Raw genomic sequence first — 19,290 nt, forward strand, 5'->3', positions numbered from 1 at the left:
TCCAAAGTCTTGTGTGCTTCTACAGTGCCCTTCAGCTGAGGAGCTCACAGCTCTTTGTTATCTGCAAGTTAGGAAGCAGGAAATCGAGGCACAGGAAGGGGAATGACAGGCCCAAGAGCTGGGAAAGGAACCCCGGCGTCCTAGCTCCCAGTCTCCCTTCTCTAACCTCTAGACAACCCAGGAGGCTTTAAGCATTAGACTCCGCCCCCTCGCCAGAGAGGTGTGTTGTGGAACCCAGGAGTCCTGGCTCCCAGGCAATGCTCTGCTCTCCGGAGGGAGGGGCTGGGGCAGAACAGTTCAGGAATGCGGGCAGGGCCGAAGCCAGGGAGAACAAATTTAAATGTTTGATGTTAGTGGGGACGGGCCCAAGCCGGCTGGATAACAGGAAGCAGAAACCAACCTCCTGCTTGCTTTTTCCTTGTCACTCCACTGAGAAAATAGCCTGGCTGGGGAGAGAAAATTATTACTCTCATCACAGCCTCCAGCTGGTGTGTGCGAGCTGCTTTTTGTGAATGGGGCTCCCTGAGCCATGCCCCTTCATGCATATTCAGGAAGCACTTTGCATGTAAGGTATGAATGGAAGCAGGAGGGGGTGGTCACTTGGCGCAGCCCTTTCATGGTCTTCCTCTGCCTATTGCAGGGTCTGGTTGGCCTCCCGCTCCTCGTCTTATTACTGAACCATAATCCCTGCCCACCATAGCGCCAGCTGAATGCCTCCCCCAGGCGTCCCATCCCGGGTCCTTTCCACCAGAGCTGAGCACACAGGCTGCCCCCGTGTGGTGACACTGGGCAGTGTGGGCTGGGAACTGGAGAGCCAAGAAGAACCACAGGGTCTGTCTGTGCCCAGCAGCCCGGATAAAGAATCTCCCTTTAGATCCAGTGTAGCCCTGTGCTGTGAGGGATGCTGCAGGTCCCAGTGTCCCCATGGGGAAGGCCACCGCATCCCCTAGTCCATGTGATCTACTCCAGCTCCCCCACCACTCACTCCCCATTCCCCCACTAGGTGATTGAGTCCACATCTACCTCTCCAAGGTCATCCTTGCCCTCCAAAGGGATTTTGGCCCCTCTTGGCTCTGCCCATGAATGGCCAGGAGGAAGCGCTGGCTAGCACCACTGAGACCTGGCTCAACACCCAGCAGCGTCCAGGCGCTGGTTGGGAGGCTACCTGTGCTGTGACTGGCAGTCCCCAGGGGGAAGCCAGCAGTCTGAGTAGCAGGGCCAGGGAAGATTCGAAGCGGAGGCAGATCATCTGGAGGGATGACCCTGTTTTCCTCATTCTCATAAAGTTCCTTGTTGAGGGTTGGAAGAAGGCAACTCACTACTATTGTCACCTGACTTGAGTGCTGTGTGATGCGGTACAATGCCCTGGGCAAGAGAGGGCTCCATTGTGTGCAGCTTTGGGGAAGGGAGGGGTGTGTGTGTGTGTGTGTGTGTGTGTGTGTGAATTTTCCCTCCCCCATTTTTCTGCCAGCTACAGAAAATGTAAAATTAAATAAAAGGGGGGGGGCAGGGTGTAAAGTGGGATTTTTTTGGGGAAAAAACCCACCACAGAATTTCTCTCCCCTTTCCCAGCTAGTTTTAGAAATAACGTTACCGTGGGAGCCTTGTGCTTGGAGTTTATCTCAGTTCAGTCTGAGAATTGGAGTATAGATTACAAGCACACCCCCAAAGGAACAAATCACATTGCATTAGTCACTGGAATTATGACTAGCTGGGATGGAATGGATCCATCCAGCCCGCGACTGTAACACATTTAGCTACTGATAGCAATTAAATCGCCAATGTGTTCATTGACTGAGCAATGTATTTATTGATGCTGTTTATTTGCTGACCTCTTTACTGACCTGTCTTCCCTGGGGGAGAATGAGTCTTCATTCATTAATGCTTCAGGATCCTTAGAAGGTGTGAGAGCACTGTAACATGGCAATTTGCAATATGATTTATGTATAGATATGTATTAATTATCCCAGCCCCTATACTGGGGGTGGGGATGTGTCCATTATCGATGGAGAAACTGAGCAACATAGCAGAGAAGTGAGATCCCTGGTGGCATAGGTGGCTCCTGCTTGTGGTACTATGGGTTCAAACCCCTCACATGTACCTTTTGGGGGAACAAATCTGTGACAAGATGCCTAGATTCCAAGGCCAGAAGAGACCACTGTGATCATCTAGCCTGACCTCCTGGATAACATGGGCCAGAGAATTTCCCAAAACTAATTCCTAGAGCAGATCTGTTAGGAAAAAAAAATCCCATCTTTATTTTAAAAGGGTCAGTGATGGAGAATCCACCACAGCCCTTGGTAAATTGTTCCAGCAGTTAATTGCTCTTACCAGTACAAATTTACCCCTTTATTTCCGGTCTGAATGTGTCTAGCTTCAACTTCCAGCCATTGGATTGTGTTCGACCTTGGACCGAATAGCCCATTATACATACTTGTTCCCAGTGTAGATATTTAAGGATGTAATCAGGTCACCTTTTAATCTTTGCTTTGTTAAACTAAAGAGATTGAGCTCTTTCAGTCTGTCACTGTAGGGCTTTTTTTTAATCCTTTAATCATTCTTGTTGCTCTTCTTTGACCTCTCTCCAATTTATCAATATTCTTCTTGAACTGTGGACACCAGAACCGGACACAGGATTCCAGCAGCAGTTGCACCAGTGCAAAATATAGAGATAAAATAATCTCTCTGCTCCTCCTCGAGATTCCCCTGTTTATGCCTCCCAGGATGACATTAGCTCTTTTGCCTAATGAGCTCTTTAAATTAGTAGAAAAAGGGCTGGATGATGAAAATTCCCAACTGTTTGATAATGAGATCAGACTGGCCAACGAGTTCTAGAGCAATGTGATACTGAAGTTGGATTGGCCCACTGGTGTTCTAGAGCAGTGTGACAATAAGGTTGGATTGGCCTGTGGGTGTTCTAGAGCAGTGTGACAATAAGGTTGGATTGGCCCGTGGGTGTTCTAGAGCAGTGTGACAGTAAGGTTGGATTGGCCCATTGGGGTTCTATGGCAGCGTGATGCTGAGGTTGGATTGTCTGTCAGTGGTGTCACTATATGTCACTGTGTGTTCCTATGCCCCACACATGTCACCATCACCACTGTGTGCTGATCTCACCCTGGGAGTGACAGTTTAATCATCTAGAACCCAGCTGTTGACTGAATTTGGTCAGTCCCTGGGAATCCCCTGGAATTGCAGTGACTATCGGGGGGGGGGGGGCAGTTGGGGTGTGGGAAACAGTCCCTGCGATGCCGTTCCGGAGCTTCCTGCAGACTGCTCCCCAGGATCCCCCAGCCAGCCCCCTCCCTTCCAGCTCCACCACACTCTCCCCTTCCCGAGTGTCAGGCTGATGCCTCATGGCTTCAATTACCAGCAGCTTGAAAGGCTCGATTGTCTGGAGCAAAGTGAAACCATCAGCTTTCCTCACCCCATGCCCCTCCCTCCTGCTGCCTGGGCCTGGGGGCCTCTCTTTTCATAACCCTCCCCTCAGTTAAACTCCTCTTCCCACCTCCATTGCTATGTGTTATTGCCCTGACGTCTCACTTCCCCCTCCTCGCTGAAATGCAGCCGCCTCTGGAGTGGGATGGGGCAGCAGTGTAACAGCAGCTTGGCACTTTGGGACAGGAAGTGAAGGAAAATCCTGTCTCCATGTGAAACAGCAGCGGGTTGCATGGGGTGAGATGGGCTCCTGCCACTGGAGGTTTCACCCACCTCTGTAGTGGAGTGAGTGTGTCCTCCCCCCAGCTCACCTCCTCTGGGGCTGGCTCTGGGGGCCTTCTGTTCCTGAGCCCCCAAAGGAGAGCTGGAGCTTCCCCAGGCAGAGGCAGAGAGGAGAGGGGGACTTGGACCCTGGCCTCCGTGCACTTTGGGAGATGGGGAGACCCTGATCTCTACGTTCCCTGAGTGGGACAGGGCAGCGCTGCATCTTGTCTGCCTGCTCCAGGCCCTTCTGGTGGCTGGAGAAGCCAACACTGTCCTGAGTGCCCTGAGTCATGGGGTGTGCAGGGGCCGCTGCTCGGACAGGCCTTGGGGAGCCCGTGAGTAGGCTGAGGCCAGGAGCGTGGGCTTGTTTTCTCTCCATGGCCCCCTGGGAGCTGTCATCTCTGAGCCAGACTGTTATTGGGATCCAGTTAAATAGCAATAGATGAGGATCGCTTTGGAGATGCATTAAGCGGCAGTTAGAAGGGCCTGATTTATAGCTAGCCTCAGGGAATGTGCCGGCATTTAACTAACACCCAATTACTGAGCTCGTGTTCCATGAGGGCCTCATGATAACCCGCCTGACACATGGTAACTGACACGGGATAATGGACAGCACATGCCGCAACTACATGCAATGATGCCACATGCTGTAACTCCACATGTGATGACAGCACATCCCAGAGCATGCAATCATCTACAGCTGGCATGTCCTACATGATCCCACATGACATAGCAGACCCACACTAGCTGTCCTGATTGATGTGTGTGATACATGACATAGCTGATCTCACATGTCACCGCACACAACTGGCGTGCCAGAAATTACCCCACATGCCACAACAATGATAACCAACATGACACGTGGTAACTGCCCTGGGATAAAAGCACATGCCCTAATGACATGGGACTTCTGACAGCACATGCCATAGCTGATCTCACTTGTGATACCATGGAACGATCATTCCATAAATGACCACATTGTCCTGCCATAACAGACAGACAATAATTTACCATGGGTAATATCATTTGGACTGCAGTAACTGAAAGCGCATGTTATAACTTATGTATAATAATTGATTTGACACGTGTAACCCCAGAACATGCTGTAACAGCTCTCACGTGATAACATACAACTGACATGCAATAAATGACCCAAAGTGCCCCCCGATCACTGACAAAATGTGTCACCTGTTAACTCCCGCACCACAGTTCCTGTAGCCAGAGGCTATTGGGCCTGATGCTTATTTAGGGGAAGGCTCGTGTACCCTACCAGAGTGCTGCAAAGGGGCCTTCCTATAATGGCCAGTCAGACATTATTGGTCACCTTCGGTTAAGCTGCCACAGTGTAATTTCTGGGATCCTTTTCTCATCCACCATCTTAGGCAGGGATAATAGTTCAATAGCATTGAAGGAGCTTTACAAGGAAGATCAGGTTTATCATCCCTGTTTTACCATGGGGAAACTGAGGCACGGAGACTTACCCAAGGTCACCGAGCGAGTCCATGGCCGAGCCGAGAACAGAACCCAGGTGCCCTGGCTTAGCCAAAGCTTGTCCAGTGCACCTGTCTGGAGGGTTTGCTGTCACAGAGAAGGTGCAGGGCATATGACTCTAATGGGCAGTAGGGGGTGCTGTGGAGCATCTTGCTTTGAGATTGGCTGGGGACCCCTTTCTTGTTGGTTCAAGGCTATTGTCTGTTTTCTGTAACATTTGTATAAGTCCACAGTAACCTGTAATGGCTTGGGGGGTGGGGGGGAGAGGAAATCTTTATCCCTCTATTTGAGAGCTCGTAGAGATTAGCCCTAGAGGATTTTCTGTAGAACTTGCAAAGTGAAAGAGACGCACCATGAACTGGGATGCAGGTGGGACACGTGCAGCCATATTGCCCCGGAGCAGTTGTTTTGGGTCCAAATGCCCATGGAAGTCAATGGCGTTTGGCTCAGAGGGTACTGGCCATTGAGGGTTTGGGGCATGAGACTGGAAGGGTCAAGGCCTGGCCAGACTGACTTGGGAAAGGCAGATGGGAGCTGGAACAACATGGACCACGCTGGGCTGACTTGGGTTCAGAGAACCGAGCCGAGTCTTTCCGGGCGTTCTTTGCACTAGTGAATACATACTGCACTAGCATGAGGAGAGCCTGGCATTGGGGCAGCTTACCCCCGGGAAAGATAGGAACCTCTCCTCTCCCAGACCCAGGCAGAGAACCTAGAGGACCCGACTCCCCGTGTCCCCACTCTAACTACTAGACCCCCCTCCCCTCCCAAAGCTGGGAATAGAACCCATGAGTTCTAACCCACAGTCCCCCTCCTCTAACAGCACTTCCAGCCATCTCTGTACCCTGCTCTTTTCTTCGTGCCACCCAGCTTGCCTGGGAAATGGGCAGGAAGCCAGGCTGGGCAGTTTATTATCCCTGTGTTACGCCGGCGGGACAAAAGGAATAAACAAAACAAAAAGTGGGGGGGAGAAGAAAAGGGAGAAGAGCGAAAACCAGTCAGAATGAAAGTGGCGGGGGGAGGGAATGAAGTGAAAGGCACGGGTGAATGGGGAGGAAACCTTCCCTGGGATGGAGCGAATGGGAGAGACCGGCAGAGAAAGGATCCCCCTGGGCACCACACTCACAAGTTGCAGGGGCAGCCCGGAATACTGAGTGCAAAAAAATCCGCCTGGAACAACAGCGGAAAAAAGAACCCAGGAGACCGGGCCAAGAGCCGAGCCAGTGATTCATTGTTTCAGGAAGACGGGCCAGCTGGGAAACGTTTCCCTTTAAAGAAACACAACAGGAATTTCCCCTTCCCAGTGAAAAGCGGAGAATAGAAAAGCAGCCCTGAGAAAGGGGGTGGCCCGTGAGGTTTCTATGGCGAGAAAACGGGGCCAGGAAAGGCACTTGCATGCGCATGCTACACACGCCCTCCTTCCCCCCGGGCCTGTGCATAGCTGGGGCATGGCCGGCCTGCGACAGGAGAGGGGGTCGTGGCCACTTGAAATGAACGGATGGCGTAGTAGTGAGATGGGGCTGGTGGGAACAGTCCCAGACTCTAGAAAGGGGTTAGATTGGATCCCTGAGCCCAACACTTGGGTAGATAACGTGATGTCTGGTGAGACGGATACAGCTCTGTCAGTGGAGAGATGCGAGGGAGGTGGGGGCTGCAGAGGAGGAGACTCTCATGCCTGCAGTGGGGAGAGGGTGTGGCTGGAGAGGAAGGAGGAGGCTGTTGCTAGAAGGACAGAAGATGCCTGGATATCCAGTGAGGGGTAAGGGCCCGGGGCCTGGCTGGATCACAGCCTGGAAGGAGTAAATGGGGGGAGATCCTGAACCGAGCAGGCAGGCAGTGGGGTTATCTGGGGATGGGAGTGTCTCTGGTTAGCTAACTGCCCTCAATTGTGTATAAGATTCCGGTCCTTCTCCTGGATCCAACATTTCCGGTCTACATCCGGCTGCCCTGTCCCAGTCTCGAGCGCTCGTGAGCTCCCTGCAGCAAAAGGGGAGGTGGGTGCGGCAGGGCAAAGGGCTTTGTAGGGATTGGCTGTGGGTGCAGGCCTGGGTTTCGGGCACCACCATTGCGGGCGTGTTCGGCTCCAGGTTTGTGGCTTGGGTCTCTTGTTCACTGAGGGGCCCATTGTGAAAGTCGTGCTGGGATCCCAGTCTGGCTCCAGTGTTTGTTCTCGGTAAATCTGGTTACTCCAGAGGGGACGATGCTCTGTTGGGCAGTGCAGGGATAGGGGCATCCAGCTTTCAGCACCCTCTAGTGGTCATGCCAAGGACACACATTCTTAGCTCAGGAAATGCCTCTTGAGAGGGACAAAATAAACCCAGCTGGACTGTTAGCAGCAAAGCCCGGGGTCTCTGTCCCAAATCTTTACCAAAATCAGGGGGTGCGGGGCCGGGGTGAGAGTGCTATAGAAGCCCCAGAGACGTGGGGATGGAGGGAGACGTTAGAGAGATGAAGGAGTTGGATGGATCCCGGAGAACGATGTGGGGATGGAGGAAGGAAGGGGTAGTTTCTGGAGATGGAGGAATTGGGGCATTGGATATGAGAGGTGATCGGTGGCTGGTTAAAATGGAAGGATCGATACTGTGGACAGATGTATGGATTGACACACACATTCTGTGGCAGATGGATACCGGGGATGGAGGGAGGGATGGATGGACGGACGGACGGATGCTGGGGATGGATGACTGGACGGGTGGACCGATATTAAGGATGGATCGATGGAGCCCCACTTTGCCCCCATGCCAGCACCACCTGGCTGGCTGCTGGCCTCCCTGCCCCCTTTCCATCAGGAAAGGTCAGAGACAATCTGGGCCCTGTGAGAACCAACCCCCGCTGTCCTCCCCCCACATCCCCACCCCATGTCTCTCCAGGCGCCAGGTGTGCGGGATGGGGGGAGGGGGTGCTGCCCCAGGGGAGAAGGAGAGAAAGAAGAAAACATTAAGTGAAAGAAATAGTGGTTGCCATGGTGACCGTCTTTACCGTCATGGTGGATGGCAGTGGTTTCCAGGGCAACCAAGAGGAAACGAGGCGGCTCAGCACGAGGGATGGGGGGGCTGGGCTCTGGGGCGATATTGTGCCCTGTTGTCAGAGTTTGGATGCCAGATCTCAGGCCCAGGGAAGCCCCCACAGGTCCTATCTCCTCCTGCACCTAGGGCCTGGCACGAGGTCACCCCTACAGACTTCCCCCGCAGCCCAGGACTTCATGGAGGTTAAGTCCATTAATGGCTATTAGCCAGGATGGGTAAGGAATGGTGTCCCTAGCCTCTCTTTGGCAGAGGATGGAGATGGATGGCAGGAGAGAGATCACTTGATCATTGCCTGTTAGGTTCACTCCCTCTGGGGCACCTGGCATTGGCCACTGTCGGTAGACAGATACTGGACTAGATGGACCTTTGGTCTCCCCCAGTACGGCCGTTCTTATGACTCCCAATGGCACCCCCTTGGGGGGTCTGTACCATGCAGCCGGATCTGTTCCCCTATCATGGAGCAACACCCTTCCCCCGGGGGACTCGCCATCAGGGCTCTGAAGATGCTTCTCCCCCTCTGCCATTGCCCAGCCCGGTGGATTTAACCCTTTTCCTCTCTCCCCATAACTCATGCTCCTCTCCTGCCCGCCCCTGCCTGCCCCTTTCTGAACTCCCCTCGCTCGGCCAATGTCTTTATGGACCCACTGGGGCTGGAACAGGAGAGGGATGAGGCTGGGGGCAGCATGTCTGGGGAAGGAGCAGGATATGGTTCCATAAATATCTGTATGCAGTGCAGTTGTCACGAGGCGGGGGGTGTTGGTGTCATTCTATTGCGGGGGCATCAGATGCGATGTGTGTGTACTGGGGAGTGTCAGTACGTCTGTATGTGCTGGAGGTGTCGGGATCTGTCTTTGGGGGTGTTAGTAGATGGAGCGCATGCATATCTGTGTGTATGGGGGCTGTCAGTAGATGATTTTGTGTGTGTGTGTTGGGCGTACTAGAATCTGTTGCCTTTGGGGGGTGTCAGTAGATGGCAGGGTGTTGGGGGTATCAGGATAGGTGTGAGTGCTTGGGCAGAATCGGTTCAGCCCTGTGTCTCTCTCCATAGGCAGATGGGGTGCTCAGTGCTTGGGGGAAGGGAGGCACGTGTGGATAGGGGTGAGTGTGCAGTGAAGTGTGACCTGATTGTGTGTGTCGCGGTGTCTCCAGCGCGCTGCTATGTGCAGCTCCCATCTCTGTCAGAACCACTGAGCATCAAATGAGTCACAGCCCAGCTGGCCCGATCCCACTGATGCCACAGCCCTAGTGTTCTCGCTGCACTGTGTGTGTGTGCGTGGATGTGTGTGTGCACACGTGCTGAGTGATTGTGGAGTGGTATGAGTGACTGTGGAGGGTGTGTGTCACTGTGGAGGGTGTGTGTGCAGGGGAGTGATGGGCTAGGGAGAGCAGAGTGATGCTGTTTGCTCTGTGTGTGTGTGTGCCCACTTGGGCTTTGTGTCATTGTGTAGGGCATGTGTTTGAGGGGTCAGTGTCTGAGCTCGGAAGAGGAATGCATCAGAGTGATGGTGTCTATGGTGTGTATGTCATTGTGTAGGGGTGTGTGTGTGTGGCATTGTGCAGAGTTGTGTGTGTGAGAATAATTGTGTAGGAATGTGTGTTGTGTACTGCTGGGGATGTGAGTGTGATTTGACAGGGCTGTGGGAATGGGTGTGATTGTGCCAGGGAGCGAGTATTGATTTGACAGGGCTGTGGGACTGGGTGTGATTGTGCTAGGGTGCGATGTGACTTGACGGCTGTGGGACTGGGTGTGATTGTGCTGGGGTGCAAGTGTGACTTGACAGGGCTGTGGGAATGGGTGTGATTGTGGGGGGGAGTTAGTGAGTTAGGGAGTTAGTGAGTATCCCTCAAAATAGCAGTGTAGTTGTGCATGAGTGTGTGCAGTGGGGTGTGCGAGCAAGCCGGGAGGACTGGGAGAGGTCTGGTGCCTGCCAAGGGCTCCGTGTGTTGCTACTTGGGAGGGTGAATGTCTGGGTCTGGTCACCAGCCCCGGCATCTCCTCCCTGCTGAGCAGCCTCCCAGCTAGGAACAAGTGTCACCAAATGGCGTGTTTATCAATGGGGGAGGGGGCGTCTTTCTTATCCAGGTCACTGGTTCGGCGCCTCGCCTTAATCTGCCAAAAACTGTCTGAAAATCCAGCCAGTCCCCCAAATCCCTGGGTCATTAACGGCTGGATGGGAGCAGAAATGACAGGGTAGCAGTATAATGAGAGAGAGCAAGAATGCGGGGGAGCGGCAGTTCATTCCAACCCTTCCCTCCGTTCTTGAAAATGAACAAACCCCTCCTCGGTGTGTGTACACACACACACGCATGCACACACGCATGTGCACACATTCACATACACACGCGCACACACACACACACTCATGCTCACCCCCCTCTGCCTCTCCCCCAGCTCCTGCTGCGCAGTCTCATCTGGATGACAAAACCAGAGACATTTTCCCCAGGAAGTTGGCAGATTTCTGCCTCCTGGGACAAAACCCAACAGCAGTAAAACCCTGGGCTCTGGCCGCGTTTGTCAGGAAAGCCAGGCTGGCCAGTGCCACTGGTGCCTGCAGAGTCCTTATGGGTAGGGATTGTTTGGGCTCCAGGTCCCACAGCTCTGTGCAGATCCCAGAGCAAGCCCCGGGATTCGAACTCTGATCTCTAACCTGTGCCTTGGGCTGGGGCTAACAGACCCCTCAGGGGGCTGTGCCAACCTGGAAGTAATGCAGAGTGCGGGTGCGGGTTATTAGGGGAGTTCACTGGGGCCAAGGTAAGATCAAGAGAATAGGTTCAGAACCATGGGGAATCCAGTAGCCCCGAAATTCCTGCTTTAGGATAGAAAGCTCCCAGAGTGGCTGTTATCAGATTTGGAGCAAACTGCACAGCCCTGGACATCTCTGCTCAGACACATGCTTATCACATAGGCCTGCTATACACTGCTTACGGGCTGCTGCCTGACAGCCCATTGCTCTCAAAGCTTTGCCGGAGCCTGCACCCCAAGGGCCGTGGCGCTCAGAGTGAGCCGCGTGGGCAGGTGGCAGACCTGTCAAACCTGCCCTTTAATCTTGTGCATAAGAAAGACTGGTCGGCGTCTGCTGGAATTGCTGAAGTGGAGGTGACAGAGCTAAGGAGGGTCCAGCTGCTGGCTTGGAAATCTCTAGGGATCTTGTTTTCCTTTTCGTTACACACCTAGTATCTCTGCCCAAAATTGTGCCTGCTACCAAGGGCAATATCTGGAAAATACTGCCCAGTGGCTGCCCACCAACACCCTGTGCCCAAGGGGACGTCACCCCCACCTGAGAGACCATTCCTTGCCTTTAGAGCTCTGGCTGCGGGGCATTTATATCAGTCCATCACAGAGACAGGGGTTAGCCAAAAGGTCTCTGGTTTCTGAATGGATCCCACTACTGACACCATAGAGTTTAAGGTCAGAAGAGACCACCAGATCATCTAGTCCGACCTCCTCCATAGTACCCAACAGCCAAAGTTAAACCCCTCCACAAGGTCACTGCTGATCTGAGCAGAGGGAAAGTTCCTCACCGACTCAAATGCCTTGCAGACGTCGCCGTATATTACAACACCGTTTATCTTTATCAACAAAGCGTAATCTCATCAAAAACCGGCATCACGTTAGTCTGACAGGATCTATATTTCATAAACCCATGCTGATTGGCATTAATTATATTACCCTCCTTTCATTCTCCAAATTCTAAACTTAATTCTCTCTTCTCCTCTGTCGCTTCCAACTGATAAGCCGCCAGCTCGTAACAGAAATTATCATCATGAGCTCCTAAGTGCATGACTTTGCACTTGGTACAATTGAATTTCATCCCATTTCTGTCACTCCTGTCTCCAAGGTCATCTCGCAATTCTTGTATAATATTCCAGCTCTCCTCTTTATGGGCTCCCCTCTTTGAACCATGTGGATCTAGACTGTTCTCAGTGGTAGAAGATGACAGAACAAGGAGTAATGGTCTCAAGTTGCAGAGGGGGAGGTTTAGGTTGGATATTAGGAAAAACTTTTTCACTAGTAGGGTGGTGAAGCACTGGAATGGGTTACCTAGGGAGGTGGTAGAATCTCCTTCCTTAGAGGTTTTTAAGGTCAGGCTTGACAAAGCCCTGGCTGGGATGATTTAGTTGGGTTTGGTCCTGCTTTGAGCAGGGGGTTGGACTAGATACCTCCTGAGGTCCCTTCCAACCCTGAGATTCTATGACCTGGGCCTAGACCGCCCCAAATTCATTGCCCTGGGCACTGGGCTGAAACCCCTCCCAGCTGGCTGCACCCGGGTGCCATTGGCAAGGGGAGGCGGCTCCCAGCTCGGGTCGGTAACTGGCCTGCCGGGGCTGGGTCTAACCGGGCCGCTGTCCGTGTGCTCCCCCTGCAGCGATGGCGGAGTACTGCAGCCTGCTGGAGGAGCTGGCGGAGAACATCACCAACGAGGACCTGGACCAGCTGAAGTCGGCCTGCAAGGAGGACATCCCTAGTGAGAAGCACGAGGCGATCACCACGAGCAAAGACTGGTTCAGCTTCCTGGAGGAGCACAACAAGCTGGACAAAGGTGAGCGTGTGTACGGCTGGCGCCGCTCGGTCCTGCTAGCCCAGCCCTGCACTGCCCCCGCGCACAGTTCTGCTCACGCCTCTCAGGCCCGAGCCCTGTTCCTGAACCGTGGGCGGCACTGCAGGCTGCTAAGTGAGCTTTGACTCCCCGACCCAGTGTCCATGCTGCCCGACACGGTGATTGTTCAGTCCACTCCTCTCTAGGGCTTTGTCCAATGGCTGAGTCCTTGTTGATAGATGTTGGGGATGGAAGGACTGAGAGATCCGATGGATGGATGCCTCAGTGATCTCTCTCTCTCTCTCTCTCTCTCTCTGAGAGATGGCTCTGGTGTATTTTATGCCCTGGGGCTGGAGCCCGCCCTCAGTGAATGGCTGGTGAAGATGGATATTTCCGTAGCCCATTCATTCGTCCAAGGGTTGATCTCCTGGCCCAGCACTGAGATGCAGCCCTTCTGGGGTGGGACCTGGCAGTTCATTTCACCGACGCAGCACAAGAGTTCAGGTCGGGGAGCGAAAAATAGTCCCCTGAACAACTGAAACCACCATCTGATTCTCCCCTCCTAGCGTGGGGCCAGGACACCTGGGTTCTTCCCTCCCAATGCCATGGGACCCTTAATGACATCTTTTATAGGACGACACCCACCTGCCAAAGGAGGCTGGATCACCAACACTGCAGCTGGCAGACCAAGGGGGGCTCCCATCCATGTGCAAGGGGGTGCCCCATTGGGGGGTAGGTGAGGGCGGTGGCCCGACTGAGGCTTCCAAGCAAAGTGACATGACCCACCCCACGCCCTGAGAATCCATGCGGAGCCCAGTGCATGCTGGGACAGCCCTTTGCCGGGGCCGGCACCTCAGCTCCGCGTGGAAATGGCCGATTCACACTAGCCACGGGCTGATCTCAGGAGCTCTGTGTCTGCGACGTGGCCCCTGCATCCACACGGCGCTTTGCAGCAGCTGCAGGGAGAACACAGGCTGCGCCACCCCAGGAAGCAGATTGCCCCAGGGTCTCTACCAGCCCTCCTTCCCCAGCCAGGGAGACCTGGAGGTGAAAGCAGCCCAGCCCTGTGAGTCAGCCCAGCAGCCTTGGGAACAGCCCGTCCCAGTTCCCAGGAGAGACAGTGACTCAGCAGGCCCAGCCAGGAGACCTGAGCTGTGTTACTGGGAGGTGAAAGTGGTACATGGATGGTGCATGTGTGTGCATCTGAAGGGGGCAGGGGGGCTCTGCTCCCCAGGGGGCAGGGGAGAGCATGTACACCAGGCATCGACAGACTGAGCCTTTCCCTGTCCGTCTTATGGGGGTCGGTCCCCTGGATGCAGGCTTTGCACTGTAAGGAGCTGGTTAGTTATCACTGCTGCCTGGCTGCAGAACTGAGCATAGGCTCTGCATGACAGGGTGCCAGTGGGGATTCTCCTGTAGCTTGGGTGAGAGGAGCCTGGGCGTTTGGAGCAGGAACCGTCCCCCAGCTGGCCATGGAGTTCCAAGTGAGCTCGGCCCAGAAAGAGAAGTGTAGTGCTAGGCAGGGCTGGGATTGTTTGCAGTGGGGCAAAACGCAGCCCAGACCTGAGTGACTTCAGTTTCCCAAGCTAAGGGTGATGGTGTCCCCATTATACAGATGGGGAAACTGAGGCTTGGCGGGTGCTGTGCTGCAGGAGGTGCTGCCATCGTTCAGACGAGAGAGAGCGCAGCTGTCAAGGCCCTTCTTGCTGGGCTCAGAATATTCGCCCCTCCGGGTCGTTTCCTTTCCGGCTCCCTGCAGTCCCAGTTAGAGATGGGATTTGCCAGTGCCCCTCAATCCTGACCCGCAGGCCCCAGCTATCCCATCCCTGGGTCCCCCATTCCCCCCCCCCCAGTTCTGCCAGTGCCCCTCAATCCTGACCCGCAGCCCCCAGCTATCCCATCCCTGGGTCCCCCATTCCCCCCCCCCAGTTCTGCCAGTGCCCCTCAATCCTGACCCGCAGCCCCCAGCTATCCCAGCCCTGGGTCCCTCATTCCCCCCCAGTTCTGCCGGTGCCCCTCAATCCTGACCTGCAGCCCCCCAGCTTTGTCAGTCTTTGCCACTGGAGGGGCTGCTGGTTCCCGGCAGGCAGGGGCCCGTACTGAGCCCTTGTGGCTTTTCTCTCCCACTCCTGGGGAAACCAGCATCTCCTGTCTCATTGTTAAAGGAAACTCAGGTCAGTGCAACCTGCCTCCCAGGCCTGGCCTGCGCCCACACGCACAGCACGCGTGGGTCAGTTCAGTGCGGCAAGCTGAGGTGCTGGGTGGGGGGATGGGATGACCCCCACCCCGTGGGCAGGACCTTGGGCTGCTCTCTGGCTCAGGCTGGGGGTTGGGCTCCCTCTCCCACCTCTGGGTCTCAGTCCCCTATTCTGGGCTTGGTGGGAGCCAGCTGCACCCAGCTCTCATCCCTCCCCCGGCCCTGCTGTGCTCTCACCCCCACCCGATTCTTACCCTCCTTCCCCCATCCCTCCGCCGCCCCTGCTTCTCACCCCGCCCCCATCCCTGCCGGGCTCTCACCCCCACCCCTCCTCCCCCACCCGGTTCTCACCCTCCCTCCCTCCTCTCTGCCAGGCTCCCGCCCTCCCCCATCCCTGCCAGGCTCTCACGCCCACCCCTCCTCCCACACCTGGTTCTCACCCTCCCTCCCCCATCCCTGCCAGGCTCTCACGCCCACCCCTCCTCCCACACCTGGTTCTCACCCTCCCTCCCTCATCTCTGCCGGGCTCTCACCCTCCCCATCCCTGCCAGGCTCTCACGCCCACCCCTCCTCCCACACCTGGTTCTCACCCTCTCTCCCTCATCTCTGCCAGGCTCTCACCCTCCCTCATCCCTGCTGGGCTGTCACCCCCACCCAATTCTTACCCTCCCTCCCCGCCCCTGCTTCTCACCCCCATCCCTGCCAGGCTCTCACCCCCATCCCTGCTGGGCTCTCACCCCACCCCTGCCTCTCACCCCATCCCTGCTGGGCTCTCACCCCCACCCCTGCCTCTCACCCCATCCCTGCCAGGCTCTCACCCCACATCCCTGCCAGGCTCTCACCCCACCCCTGCCTCTCACCCCATCCCTGCCGGGCTCTCACCCCTCCTCTCCCAGCCGGCTCTCACCCTCCCTCCCCATCCCTGCCGGGCTCTCACCCCCACCATCCCTGCTGGGCTCTCACCCCCTCTCCCACCCGGCTGCCACCTCACCCCCATCCCTGCCGGGCTCTCACCCCACCTCCTCCCCCACCCGGTTCTTACCCTCTCACCCCCATGCTGTGCCCACACAGACAACCTCTCGTACATCGAGCACATCTTTGAGATCTCGCGGCGCCCGGACCTGCTGACGGTGGTGGTGGAGTACCGCACCCAGGTGCTGAAGATCTCCGAGGAGGACGAGGTGGACACCAAGCTCACCCGCATTCCCAGCGCCAAGAAGTACAAAGGTCAGAGCCCCCCCTACACACGCAAGGGCAAGACCATCCCCCACCCATGGGACACGAGACCCCGGGTCCCCTCCCCGCAGGGCTTGGCTGGGGCGTGAGGTCCCTCCTGGGTGCTGCTGCAGGGGTGGCAGGAGATGTGGGGCGCTGGTCCCTGCCTGGGGTTATTGGGAAAGGCCAGACGCTGGGGAGAAGGGCGTTTCCCTGCAGCTGGGGCACGGGAGAGCAGTGTGAGACGTGGGGCGGGGTGTTTGTGGGGGAGTGCAGGGTGACCATAGGGTTGGCAACTTTCTATTGGCACAAAACTGAATACCCTAGCCCCGCCCCTTCCCTGAGGTCCCGCCCCTGCCCCGCCCCTTCCCTGAGGCCCCGCCCCTTCCCTGAGGCCCCGCCCCTTCCCTGAGGCCCCGCCCCCACTCACTACATTCCTCCTCCCTCGGTGGCTCACTCTCCTCCACCCTCACTCACTTTCACTGGGCTGGGGCAGGGGGTTGGGGTGTGGGAGGGGGTGAGGGCTCTAAATGGGGGTGCGGGCTCTGGGGTGGGGCCATAAATGAGGGGTTTAGAGTGTGGGAGGGGGCTCCGGGCTAGGGCAGGGAGTTGGGGTGCGGGCAGGAGGGAGGGCTCTGGCTGGGGGTGCGAGTTCAGTGGTGGGAGTGGGGATGAAGGGTGTGGGGTGCAGGAGGGGGCTCCAGGCTGGGGGTCGGAGCTGAGGGATTCAGAGTGTGAGAGGGGGCTGCGGGTTGAGGCAGGGGGTTGATATGCAGGAGGGGGTGAGGGGTTCAGGATGTGGGAGGAGGATCTAGGCTGGGGCAGGGGGTTGATGTGCAGGTGGGGTGAGGACTCTGGGGTCCAGGAAGGGGACAGGAGGCTCCATGGCGTGCACTGCTCTCACCCGCAGGCACCGCCCCCCCAGCTCCCATTGGCTGGAAACCGGCCAATGGAAGTGCAGAGCCAGTGCTTGCGGCAGGGGCAGCGCACGGAGCCCCATGGGCCCCCTGCCTAGGAGCCGGACCTGCTGGCCACTTCCGGGGCGCAGCGCAGTGCCCCAGGCAGGGTAGGGACTAGCCTGCCTTAGCTCCGCAGCACTGCCAACAGGACTTTCAACGGCCTGGTCGGCGGTGCTGGCCGGAGCCGCCAGGGTCCCTTTTCGACTGTGTGTTTTGGTCAAAAACCAGACACCTGGTCACCCTAGGCAACAGGCACTAGGGAGACAGGGCTGGTCTTCGCCCCAGTCTCGCCGCCCACCCCACCGCTCGTCACTGCGATAGTCCCGCCTTCCCCTCTGGGCCCCAGCAGGATGGCACCCACAGTAGCCAGGCCAGCACCTCATCCTCCCGTGACACTCCCGGCACCTGCAGTTGCCAGTGGGGCTGAGGGACGGGATGGGGGTGGGGGGCAGCGCTGCCTGGTGCTGGCTCCCTGGGCTTCAAGTAGCAGCAACATCTCTCTGGGCTTGGATGCCCCCTGGGGGGGGCTGAGTGGTGGGGGTGAGGGGGAGCGGAAGGGGAACCAGGCTTTCCAATGAGGATCCAGATGGCAAGGCCACCCCCTCCCAGGGGCGCTCAGCCTGGACCTGGGAGCCTGAGTGCTGGGCTAGGGGATGGGGCCCCCCTCCGCTGCCAAATTTAACTCTGCTCCTGCCGTTCTGGGAGCCCAAACACGGCAGGCAGCGCTGGGGCCGGGCGACCCAGCGGGCGGGGGGCTGTGACAGACGCGAACAGTCCCCCAGGGCAGCACGGGACCCGCCTGGCACCAGCCCCATGGCCACAGCGGGGTCACAAGGACGCGTCTTTCCTCCATGTGCGATTTCCGCAGGGAGCCGCGCGTGGGTCTATGGGCAGCGGGGGAAGGGGCCATTCCTGGGGTTCCCCAGTCTGAGCCCCCCCCCGCCTTGTTTCAGAGGCACGGAGCCACCTGCCGGCGCTCAACCCCAGGACGTGTCCAGAACCGAGCAGGGCCCCGGGCCTGGGACTGCCGGCAGCTGCTGCTGCATGGGAGCCAACCGGGGGTGACATCCCTCACAGTCCTACAGAGCCCGTGGCAGGCCAGCCTATGGGTTAAATGGGTGGGGGCTGAGGAAATCCCCCCCCCCAGTACCCCCATTCACTCTCCTCCCCTATTTCTCTGCAGACATCATCCGGCAGCCCTCGGAAGAAGAGATCATCAAACTGGCCCCCCCACCCAAGAAAGCCTGAGTGGGGGGGGGAGGAGGAAGAAGGGGTTGGCTGCCAGGCCCACCACTTTACCCCCTACCCCCGCTCCACCACCGTCATCCCCTCCTCCACCCCACCAGCCCCGCTCGCCCCTCCTCCCCCGCCACTCCTCACCTCCTGCCACCCGAGGGTCAGGGTTGGGGGAGAGCTTTGGTCACTAACACATCCTAATGCCCCCCTCCCCCGCATGTGTCTGGCCTTGGGGATGGGAGGGCTGATACCGCTGAGCCCCGGGGGAGGGGCTGGGCTGGGGGGGGGACATTCCTATGCAAGCAGAGATCCATGCCTCCCCCTCTCCCAGGCCGGGTCTGCACTCATGCGTGCCCCCTTGTCAGGGGAGATGGGGCTGGATCTGAAGGGAACATCCCCCAGAGGAGAGCCCGGAGCAGGGAGGGAGCCGAGGAAGGAAAAGGGAGAGCGAGAGGGGGAACGCAGGGAAAGTAGGAATGGAGGGAGAGTGGGAGAGGGGCCAGTGGGGTCCCCAAGCGGGTAACTCACTGTGAAGAAAGGGTGGGGCCAACCCGGTTAAAGGGCTCTGGTGTGATGAGAGCTGTGGGTTTGGGGGGTGGGGGACTTGGGGGGAGCAGACTCACCCAGCTGGTGCGACTAGGGGCAGCTGTCCCCTGGCCCAGCAGCTCCTCCCCCTGCATTTCCAGTTCCTCTCAGGATCAGGCCGTTCAGCTGTTCCAGGACCCCAGCCCCAAAAGCACCGGGGGGAGACTGTGCCGCAGCAGGGGGGCAGAGACTAGAACGTTGTGCCCATTCCCCGGGGTCTGGGCCCAGCGTGTGAGCACCCACCTCGCACCAAGGAGCCCGGCACAGGCCGGCTCCCACCCCTTGGAAACCATGCGAAGGAGCTGCCAGGCCCCTCCCAGTCACAGCTGAGGAAGGGTCCCCAC

The 19,290-nt window shown here is 57.1% G+C and overlaps 1 protein-coding gene across 2 annotated transcripts in view; it reads left to right on the forward strand.

Annotated features, from left to right (window-relative positions):
* PEA15 (proliferation and apoptosis adaptor protein 15) overlaps nucleotides 1-18,501 on the forward strand; it is a 36,485-nt gene extending 17,984 nt beyond the window's left edge. The window contains exons 1-4 of one of the 2 annotated variants that reach the window (XM_039512826.1): nucleotides 2,623-2,671; nucleotides 12,584-12,757; nucleotides 16,023-16,178; nucleotides 18,309-18,501. In XM_039512826.1, coding sequence (XP_039368760.1) covers nucleotides 12,586-12,757; nucleotides 16,023-16,178; nucleotides 18,309-18,373 — 393 coding nt within the window. In that variant the 5' untranslated portion in view covers nucleotides 2,623-2,671; nucleotides 12,584-12,585 and the 3' untranslated portion in view covers nucleotides 18,374-18,501. Of the gene's footprint in view, nucleotides 1-2,622; nucleotides 2,672-12,583; nucleotides 12,758-16,022; nucleotides 16,179-18,308 lie in introns of those variants that run through there. The other variant, XM_039512825.1, reaches the window with a different exon arrangement.
* The last annotated feature ends 789 nt before the right edge of the window (nucleotides 18,502-19,290 follow it).

The sequence above is a fragment of the Mauremys reevesii genome, linkage group 24 (assembly GCF_016161935.1).
Source record: "Mauremys reevesii isolate NIE-2019 linkage group 24, ASM1616193v1, whole genome shotgun sequence".
Classification (NCBI taxonomy): Eukaryota; Metazoa; Chordata; order Testudines; family Geoemydidae; genus Mauremys; species Mauremys reevesii.